The following is an 11,939-nucleotide window of genomic DNA, read 5'->3' as shown; positions in this document are numbered from 1 at the left end:
CATGGAAACCAACACAACACAACACTGAAGCCAACACAACACAACTTTGAAGCCAACACAACACAACTTTGAAGCCAACACAACACAATACTGAAGTCAACACAACGAAGCATGGAAGCCAACAGAACACAACATTGAAGCCAACACAACACAACACTGAAGCCAACACAACACTGAAGCCAACACAACACAACACTGAAGCCAACACAACACAACATTGAAGCCAACACAATACAACCTTAAAGCCAACACAGCATGGAAGCCAACACAACATTGAAGCCAGCACAACACAACACTGAAACCAACACAACACAACACTGAAGCCAACACAACACAACACTGAAGCCAACACAACACAACATTGAAGCCAACACGGTCGTCGCGCTGCGCATGTGCGACATTTGTGTTCATAAACATTGATTTCCCCACAATCCAATGCGCTCTTCAAATGCCAACATAACGTTTAAGCCAACACAACACAACACAACATTAAAGCCAACACAACATTAAAGCCAACACAATACAACCTTAAACCCAACGCAACACTGAAGCCAACACAACACAACATTGAAGCCAACACAACACAACACTACTGAAGCCAACACAACACAACATTGAAGCCAACACAATACAACCTTAAAGCCAACACAGCATGGAAGCCAACACAACACAACAGTGAAGCCAACACAACACAGCACTGAAAACAACGCAACACAACTTTGAAGCCAACACAACACAACACTGAAGCCAACACAACACAACACTCCTGAAGCCAACACAACACAACGTTTAAGCCAACACAACACAACATTGAAGCCAACACAACACAACCTTAAAGCCAACACGGCATGGAAACCAACACAACACTGAAGCCAACACAACACAACTTTGAAGCCAACACAACACAACTTTGAAGCCAACACAACACAATACTGAAGCCAACACAACACAACATTGAAGCCAACACAATACAACCTTAAAGCCAACACAACACTGAAGCCAACACAACACAACGTTTTAGCCAACACACCACAACATTGAAGTCAACACAATACAACCTTAAAGCCAACACAGCATGGAAGCCAACAGAACACAACATTGAAACCAACACAACACAACACTGAAGCCAACACAACACCGAAGCCAACACAACACAACACTGAAGCCAACACAACACAACATTGAAGCCAATACAATACAACCTTAAAGCCAACACAGCATGGAAGCCAACACAACATTGAAGCCAACACAACACAACACTGAAACCAACACAACACAACACTGAAGCCAACACAACACAACACTGAAGCCAATACAACACAACATTGAAGCCAACACGGTCATCGCGCTGCGCATGTGCGACATTTGTGTTCATAAACATTGATTTCCCCACAATCCAATGCGCTCTTCAAATGGAAATCACAAGTATGAGGTTTGACATGTGCGCGACTTGCACTAATTACCGCCGGTGACTTCGATACTTTCCAATCACCTAAAATTACCTAATTAAAGCTTGGAAACGTCTTAGTTTGTACTTGTTGATCTGCGCAACAGTCAAAGTCGCCATCTTTGTTTATATGAGACCCATATATCTCGCGCATGCGTGGCGCGACGACTACCGCACTTTAAGTTTGGCTGGGTTATTGTGCTCGATACTGTATACATTATGTTATAGTGCAGATTTAACCGTTTCGGCTACGTTCATTAATGAGCGCGTAGAACATTAAATGAATAAATGAAATTAACGATCAAACTCACCAAGATACTCATGAGTACGTTCATGTTCTTGCACATAAACATCTACATGTAAAAAGAGCCTGAAGTATAAGATATATCGGAAAGTTAATCTTCTGTTTTAATACTAAGCTGAGGAGCATCAAAAGGGACTTGTCAGCCCATTTGTTACATGGGTGCCATGACATGAAGTATGCGCCAAAGATCTTCAAAGCCTGAATGTGAGTCATAACATCCAACCTTCACAGTTAACCTATATGGTTGGCTCGAACGGCAGAACTGCAAATTCTGCCAGCTTGAGGGCGCCCTATGCATGCTCAAATAAACAAACTGAAGGCCTAAAACAGAGTAAATTTGTAAAGTTGTATTTTGTCATAAAAGCGTTGAAATTTGGAAGATATATGTATGACATTTTTGTAATCGGTAAACATTTTTCAAAAGTCCAGTATCTTATCATTCGTAACTGGGTTGGACAAGATATTTTGTATTTAGAGATGTACTTTCCGGCAGCTAAATAATTGTGTGCATAATTAGTATATTACAGGCTGATCGGCCGAAAACACGTATTAGGGAACCACCAGTTAATTTGGCCACGGGGTGCCGGCGAATTTCACATGTCATTTTTAAATAATCGCATCCCCCCTTGATGTATATTAAACATTGGGCTTTCCCTCCTCAGAGTAAGTACAAAATATGTTAGCCCCCACCAATTTTCTTTGAACAATAAAGATTTACATTAACCATGAAACATTGCAAGCATCCACGTTCCAACAAATAGTCTATGACACTTCCACTGCATATATATTCAAAGACAAAAGCCCATTTTTGAAATTTTGTGATGTTGAAATGTGGCTGCCAATCATCTGACTGTCTTCTTTCACCATTATTATTTACACATGGGGTCTCATGCACGCCTAAAAAGTGATACGGCCTCTCACTGTTTGGCACTGGAGTTCTCCTTGTTTCTGGTCTTATGAAAGGATCGGCTCTGCACAAATTACAAATTTCATCATCTGCCATGCAACCTTGCTTGACATACTCTATATATAGTTCATCGAAAATAAAGTGTTCCTCAATGAACTTAAATATTGTTCTCATGTATGCTGTTCCTGACATACTCTGTTTGGATTGGTCACTTGATAGCCTTGAGTATTCATGGATAAGGTCACGGTTGCTGAGAAAAATAGATCTCCTCCATCCTCTGAAATGTATGCTTTAATAAATTCATTCAATACAGGGGCACACTTCCTTTGCTACTTCCCATGCATTAATTGTACTGCATTCTTTTCTTTTCATACTCAGCAACAGAAAGATTTACAATTTCTTCTTTGCTCATTCCCTCAAACCTCTTTGTTTTTTTCCCAATGGATAGTGCCACCATCTACTAACAAAGGAATCTCCTATGGCAGAATTTGTTTTTTCTGCTTCACCTTGGCCACTGTCACCTCTTGATCTATGGCATCTGAATCTATAATTTGAATTATGAATTATAGCAATTTCGGCCTCTCTGAATCTGACCTCAATATTTGAAGTATATTTTTATGCCATTTACAATACAGAGATTTATACTGTTGTTTACTAATGAAGTTTTATATTTCATATTTCATAGTAACATAACAATATCTCTTTCTCAATGTAGTATGTTCATCACTTCAGGTGAATAAACCCAGGAAATTACCGACCCCCCCCCCCCATTTTCACTGTTGAAAAAATTGCTAGGCTCCCCTTTTCCGTGCACAAAAAAATGCAAAGTCCCCCTAGAATTGCCCGGCACTCCCAGGTCAGATTAACTGGTGATTCCTTTAGTGATTTTGAGGGTTTCGAAGCACGGATGATTAAATATAATGGTATATGTTTGCACTGCATTACCAATCTGTTTCAATTCTATACTCATTATAATTATATTGAGCAAGAATAAGGCACTGTGACATAGTCGTGACATAGTCGTGACATAGTCGTCCTGTCCCATAGACGTCTATGTATTAATAAGCAACCAACAGATACCCTGTCCCATTGAGTTCATTCGTCCAGCAAGATACGCCCAGCAGAAAAACACGGTGACGTGTACAATATCTAGCCGACCCATTCAAAGTCATTTCTAAAGGCACAAATGGAACAATACTACGGCGAACATCGTCGACTTCCTGCACATGTCATGAAAACAGTACAGCAATGACATCAGGGCCAGGAGAGACAATGTCGTGGTTTGTAAAGTAAACGCAAGATTGGTCTAACAAGGATATATTTCAGAACTTGTTGTTGTATCTGAAAACAATTTTGAACATTAGTTGTTTGACTAGAAATGGAATAGTGTTCCGTAAAAATGTAAGTCCACTAATCATTTTTTTTTATATTAGGAATGTGTCGAGCACCGCTTCGAGTTTACGTCCATCATCGTGGACTTGTGGTTGCCATGTCGGGTTTGGTTCTAATCTTTGTTTTTCCTAAAGCAGAGGTCATCATGGATATTTAAGGGAGAGTTTGATTCACACAAATGTTTTACACGACCAACGAAAACACAAATTAAGTGACTGATAACGATTGACAAAACAATCCACAGGTCTATTTCTGTATTTGCTAACTTTGTCATGTATTCGGAGACTATGGAGTCTGGTTCTGTGTGTTTTGTTGCTCAGCTGCGGTAATATTCTGTAATATTCGCTCCACGTCATGCGCTATCTTTTGACCCTATTTTATTTGCTGGTATGGGCAGTACGTGCTATTGCTCTCCCTCTAATTTACACGTTCGTCCACTTATTTATGCTCAGTTTAGTTAATTGCAGATTGATAGATGGCAAATGTAGTTGCATATATAATAATGAAGTCATTTGGGTCTACTATGTCATATAAGGTGTGGCATTGCTCAATATTTTTCCTACACGCTCGACAAAAATCGTAATACAGGTAATTCCTCGGGAATTGTCACACCTGGTGTGAATTAGCTGTGAATGACCCCTAATACTCAAAGTTATCATCTATGTCCAAATAAGTATATTTCTTACTTATCTTTAAGAATATAAGTTAATCTTTACCACAATCCTATTAAAAGAAAATCCTAGTTTTATTTTATTTTATTTTATTTTATTTTATTTTATTTTATTTTATTTTATTTTATTTTATTTTATTTTATTTTATTTTATTTTATTTTATTTTATTTTATTTTATTTTATTTTATTTTATATAATTTTATTTGTTGGTAGTTCATTTAATGTTTGGTAATCGCGAAAATACCAAATCATGTGTATGTAACAACAAATATAAAAAAAACGCCGTACGATACATAAGATTTTAATCAGATTTGTCAAATGTCAACACTTACAGCGGCTAATTATTTCGAAAGTATGTTGTTGTTCCTTATGTAGTGGTACAAATTCATAACATTTTGATATGTATTCATTTTGTTAGATAACATTAAAGCGCAGTGGTCGTCGCGCAGCGCATGTTCGATTTTCATGTAAACAAACAATGCATTTTACACGCGTTGTATACGTCGCTATGAGTCCCATATCGAACAGGAAGCGGCTCGACGACCACATCCCTTCAAAAGCCATTAGTAATTTATTAAGACGAGACTGATCAATGAAGTGAGACGCGCCATTTTACTTCTTTTACGTCAACAACCAACAACTAGTAAATATGATTACAATAAATACATACTATATTGGGGAGAGTGAACAAGATTCAAGAGCATCGCAATTTTTCAACAAAACAAACTTTTGAAGTAATCAAGAATTTTGATATTAAAATAACGATATATTCAACTTTCGTAACGGATTTTCGATGAAACATCGTGTACCAGATAACCAAGACAACACGTAATCACACTCTGTCGTCAAATTAGGGTCTTGCGTAATAGCTTGGTGTGACAGAGTCTGTTCCGTACGTGTTAATCGTGTAATCTCATAATAATTATGAACAAGTCATTGAATATGACACATTCCCCGTAAAATTTTTGAAAGTTCTCTTTGTGCTCGTCATATTAAAGCGGAGGGGTTGTCGCGAGCGTGTCCTTGAAACTTGAGTTACATCAAAACACGTGTTCTGCGTAGTAGTAATATGGCAAAAAAACAGCCGTTATTCGGCTATCTTTGATCTGATTATGAAACACACTGATATGTATGATGAATGTGCCAAATATGAATGAAAATGGTACATAAATTGTGGAAATATAGTAGAAAACAAGATGGCTGCCAGTCGGCCATCTTTGATCCAAATGTGAAATAAATCGTCATCGACATGTATCCTAACATATATGATCTATGTACCAAGTTTGAATGAAAACTGAAAAAGCATGTCCAAAATACAACATTTTCAAAAAACAAGATGGCTGCCAGTCGACCATTTTGAATCGAATCGCTAAACCACTGCATGTGCATATGTCCCACATAAAGTACTAGGCACATGCAAAGAATGAACGGAATCGGTCCAAGGGATTCTGAGATATGACTCCGGACGGACGCACGGACGCACAGACGGAGACCGAATTATAAGTCCCCGTTTTCGGACTTCGTCCGAACGGGGACTAATAATGTCATGTGACTGCTAGCCATTCACTTGAACACCCATCACACCATCCTATGACGTCATAATAAATATATACAATCAGAGTGATGCAAAACTACGCCAACTTTTGTTACAATTAACACTTTCAACAATAACTCCTATCAAGTTTCGGAATAAAATAAACACCTGCCAAAACAATATGACGCATTTCAACCCTTCAAAGATATATGAATGCATACACAAGTATTACATTTGCATTACCTCTTCATAATAGTAAACTGTTTAACGTCATTATTCAGTCTGTCAGTGACCACCATAAATAATACTGTTGGATTTTATCAAATGAACGGCAACAAAAGATAGGTTGAACTGTGGCATTATAGTGTACGTGTAAATAGTCACGTGATGATAGTACAAGATTCAATCACAGTCTATGCACTCACATGACAACGACTTATATTATCCTTGAGTGTGATGGTGTTTAACACTATTAAATAAGCTATGACTAGACCAGAGGACTAGACAATATCTGCAGTTTCTGATTTCCAACATGTTCACAATGGACGTTTTGAATCCTCAAGTACCCACTCTAATCTGAGGAAATGTACATATGTGTGCGTCACGTAGAAGTCACGTGATAAAGTGCTAAGCGAGTAAAGTGCAAAGACTGTACCGTTACTTTATACAGTAAGAAATATCCGTCGAATGGGATTTACATAACCCGATTATCTCGAGCAGAATAAACTTATCTATTAGGATATTTTGTTTTTGAACGTCTCGGCGCACTAAACGAAGACCTAGTCAGGACTAGCAACTATTGGATAAATATGTCCAATCGAGATAGAAAATAATTCTCTCGGTCGGGATTTATTTTTAACAACATGCGACAGACACAAGTGATGACCGCTAAAGTTTTGTATCAATCCAAACTGTCGTGACGTCAACCTAAGAGATAATATCGTAGGATTATATACAATTATCATTGTCACGTGACAGTGTCCACAAAAGGTTGACCACTAAAATGCGGATATAAACTGTTAATGTAGTTCGGGGAATCTAAAATTTTAGTTAAACGCAATCCCCTAACCACAAACCACGCCAATCATAGTCCCAAACCCGATCTACACTAAAAATCATCCAACTCTGAGGTGAACTTTCTTTAGTACGCCGAAAAATAATGCGATTGTATTATAAGACTCTGTCAAACAATGGACTATACACTCACATAATATTTTATTTTTTTTTATTTTAAAAAACTCAAAAAAATAAATAAACAAGGGGCTGTATATGCAGGTCTAAGGGTACCGTGACTTTCTTCATATACATGTATCGTGTATATATGATTGCAATATAACGATTTATTAGCCAACAGCTTGGCAACAATATATTTCAAAAAATGTACCCAACATATGTGCGTTTTGTTTTTCCTTTCAGCGTGTTCGACAGTAATGATAGTATGACACGTCAGTATGACGTCATATTGGCCAACTATGCCTCCCCAAGCACTAGTTTTAATTTTGACAGGATCAAGGCCTGCTAGTTTCATACAGCTCCACTGAATACGAATGTTTGAAAGAACTAAACAAATCGATAATATCAAAGTAATGCACTTAAAAACCCATATCTCAAACGCTTCTCATTAAATTGTCACTTAAAAACGATCTTACCATAAGTAAAAATAACCAGATTTGTAGCGTATTATTTATTAGCAGTATAAACGTAACATTTAACGTAAAATAATTATAATATTAATGTTCTCGAACTTTTTTACGAGTAGCACGAAACGTGTGTGTCATGTCAGGAGGCATCAATAGGTTAGGATTCATTTGCGATGACATGCCACTTGCGTCATTTTGTTTATGTTTGTTTTTCCGCTTCTTGTCTGTTCCTCGTTGTCTATCGTCAATATTTTCCTCTACGTCAGAAATAGTTTTATTTCCTTTACTCGTACTCTGTTCATTCATGTACTTTGATTCTGATTCCAGGACAGCAGATGAGAGTTCCGGAGAGATGAAGCTCGGCCCCCCAGCAACACTCCCAGTTGCCTCCGATCGTATGTATGTACTTTGCGTGTGACAAGTGGGCGCTACTGCCACACTGCCCTCTATCGTTGACACGTCGACAACCGCTGAGAGTTTCGTGCAACGTCTACACATTATATCTTTAAACCGTGAATAGAATGTTTTATTCAAAATGGTTATTAATATTGGGTTGATCGCTGAACTAGCTAACATGGAGATAGATGCAATACTTTCGATGTCGGTCGGTAGGTAGCCTGGCGTGTAGACACATAGAAAATATATAATATGGTAGGGCAGGCACAATATAGTAAGCACGGCAACCATAACAAAAAGAGTTCGCATTGCCCGTATTGTTGTTCTTTTATAATTTGGTGTTGGTTGTCCCTGAGCATTGATTGGCCAAGGTACTGGTAGAGCCACGAATACACGTCTCTGTCTGGCGTGCGCTTCTTTCAATATCTCTATAAACATAATAGTTATCACTAATGCTGGCAGTAAAGTACACATTACTCGTTCCGTTAAAATAAACGTGGAATCAGACATATAGTCGATTGCACAAATTCCAAGTTTGTAAGAAAATCGATAAGATCCCCAACCAAACAGAGGTAAAGCTGCAAATAAGATGGCATGTATCCACACGTATATCACCATGGTGGCAGTACTATAGCTTGTCATTATAACGTTGTACCGCAATGGTCTGGTGACTGCGAAACAGCGATCCACGCTAACCATCGCCAAATTCAGTGCAGTGGACGTACATGACATTGAGTGAAAAAACGCAGTGGCTTGGCACCATTGATCACCAAATACCCACTCCTGTGCGATCCAATAGAAGGCACAGTATGGCATCACCAATATCCCCATAATCAAATCACCGACTGCTAATGATCCGATAAATACGTTAGTAATTGTATGTAGTTGTCGAGTCCGTATGATGATGTACAGCAGCACGCAATTTCCAAACAGCGTCGTAAAGTTTATAACGATCATAATAGTGGCATATAATACAGACAAATCAGTATGGTATTCTCCCGTCACCTCGCTATCATTTCCCATATTAGGGATACACAATGAACTAGAATTTCACCATGCAGACTGACTTAGATATCTAGCCATACACCGTACACGGCGGCGAATTGTTTACTCAGTGTGAAGTGGCCTTTACTTTACACCATCCAACTACTTGACATCCTTTGAACGATGGACGTTATTGACACGTTGAGAAAATGCACAGTGATGTCACAATTACAAACACGTTACGTGGTCACTGTAATAAAAGAACAAATATTAACATGTGAATACTTGATAAAAATTTAATCAGAATTAACGTGATTATATATATACCTCAGGGCAACGTGGAGAACTCCCGTCATTATCACTCTCTAAATCTCCATGGCAACATCCTGAGTTATTGGCATCAATAGGACCCTTTTTGCCACTCTAGTTCTGTTCGTTATTTCCACTAATTGCCATAGTGACCACATAATTGTCAGGGCGACGGGCATCATTGTCCTATGAGGGGACATTATACAACCATATAATTGTATTAATAAGGGTTATTATAGAACCATATATTTGTCTTAGTGGTGTATATTAACCAACCACATAATTGTCTTGGTCAGGTGCATTATACGATAATTATAATGTAATTGTATTAATTAATAATATGAGGTTATCACGAGGATACCTTAGAGTATGCACGAAGAGAGTACAGCGGGAATATCGAGTATCGGTGCGACGGCGTACTGTCTGAGTGTTGAGATCTTCGTAATAACCCGATTATTATACATCTTTTCCTTTCAAGGATGCATCATGGGAATGCCGAAATCCAAAAAGTTTTGACCACATAATTATTATATAACCATATAATTGTAGCGAACTTCTTTGTGGGGAGTCCGGTCAAACCCTGGTGGCAGCCAAGTTTTGTTTTTATTATTAGAAGACGCTTACGCGCGTAATCATTCCATATTTGGAATTCACATTTCCTAATATAGTAGGATGAAAATACCAGTAAATACCGCAAAAATACGGCACGCTGTAACTTACGGCGTTACGGTGACAGATGTATAATTAGGGTCATTATAGAACCACATATTTGTCTTAGTGGTGGGTATTATACAACCACTTAATTGTCTTGCTCAGGTGCATTATACAACAACATAATTGTCTTATACAAGAGCATAAATTTAGAGCGGGTTCATATAGTGTGACAAACTGCCACCACCCCATTCAACCAAATACTATGCTGACGTGCATCTCCATACAAATTGCTGAGGTTCGATCAATATGACCAGAAAATAAAATCACCTTTTCATTGGAAACTCACAGTATTGCTTTACCTATGAGCTTGGCTCTGCCAATGAAAATATTATCAGAATCGTGAGCCATAGAAACTGTAAGGATTATATTAATCAGTTATAGAGAACAGACTTTTGTCTGGTTGATTACACTGCCATTTTTATCAGTTTTGCTTTTGTTGAACACATAATATATATATATTTTTAGAATTCCTGGATTGTGAGAGATAGTAGAAGTAATATATATATATATTGAGTGCCGGCAGCTGTAGTTAAAATGTCTTTGTTGTCATATGCTATGCTATATTGATTTGTTAGTTATATTATATACAGTTTGCGCAGCGATTTGGAGCTAGACTCATTGCGTGGATAAATAGTGTTGATCATTGGTATATATGTACATTAAATTATAGAAGCGTTTCTCTTGTAAGCTAAATATGAAACAGAATAAAGGCAGTTATTTAAGTGTGTGCCCAGAGAGTTCCTACTCGGTATAAAGGGAAATGTTATCACGTTCGAACCTCGGTCAAAATACAGCAACAGTATGTGTGAACATTATATTCCGCACAATCAATAAAAGATGATATGTAATCTATATAAAGTGCATGCTAAAAACACTTTCAATTTTATTCTGTATATTCATCGAGAAAAAGTCTCATGCATTTAGCAAACCCATTAAAAGTGGGCAAAATAAGTCGAACCCACTTTTGCTGGTGCATCTTGGGATTACCGAGATTAGTGTGTCAGTAATCAGGTTTTCACTTCGTTATGATTCAATGAACACTTGAATTATTACATATATACTACAATAATTGTATATATATACTACGATAAATACATATATTACAATATTTGTATATATACTGCAATAAATGCATATATACTACGATAATTGTATATGTATTCCAATAATTGCATATATACAACGATAATTGCATATGTATTACAATAATTGCATATATACTACGATAATTGTATATATACCGCAATACATGCATATATACTACGATAATTGTATATATACCGCAATACATGCATATATACTACGATAATTGCAAATGTATTACAATAATTGCATATATACTACGATAATTGTATATATACTGCAATACATGCATATATACTACGATAATTGCAGATGTATTTCAATAATTGCATATATACTACGATAATTGTATATATACTGCAATACGTGCATATATGCTACGATAATTGCAGATGTACTACAATAATTGCATATATACTGCAATACATGCATATATACTATGATAATTGCATATGTATTACAATAATTGCATAAATATTACGATAATTGCATTTATTACAATAATTGCATATATATTACGACAGAGCTACTGAAATATACATATTGATCTGCACTAAG

General features: G+C 37.1%; 1 protein-coding gene across 1 annotated transcript; it reads right to left on the bottom strand.

Annotated features, from left to right (window-relative positions):
* Positions 1-7,924: 7,924 nt before the first annotated feature.
* On the bottom strand, positions 7,925-9,314 carry LOC102805653 (histamine H2 receptor-like). The gene has a single exon (XM_006816944.2). It carries the CDS (start codon positions 9,312-9,314, stop codon positions 7,986-7,988), a length of 1,329 nt encoding a protein of 442 aa, XP_006817007.1. The 3' UTR covers positions 7,925-7,985.
* Positions 9,315-11,939: the final 2,625 nt, after the last annotated feature.

This window comes from Saccoglossus kowalevskii, chromosome 22, assembly GCF_978046115.1.
Source record: "Saccoglossus kowalevskii chromosome 22, keSacKowa6.1, whole genome shotgun sequence".
Lineage (NCBI taxonomy): Eukaryota > Metazoa > Hemichordata > Enteropneusta > Harrimaniidae > Saccoglossus > Saccoglossus kowalevskii.
The sequence above is the reverse complement of the archived record's forward strand: the minus strand, read 5'-3'. Positions and strand labels throughout refer to the sequence as shown.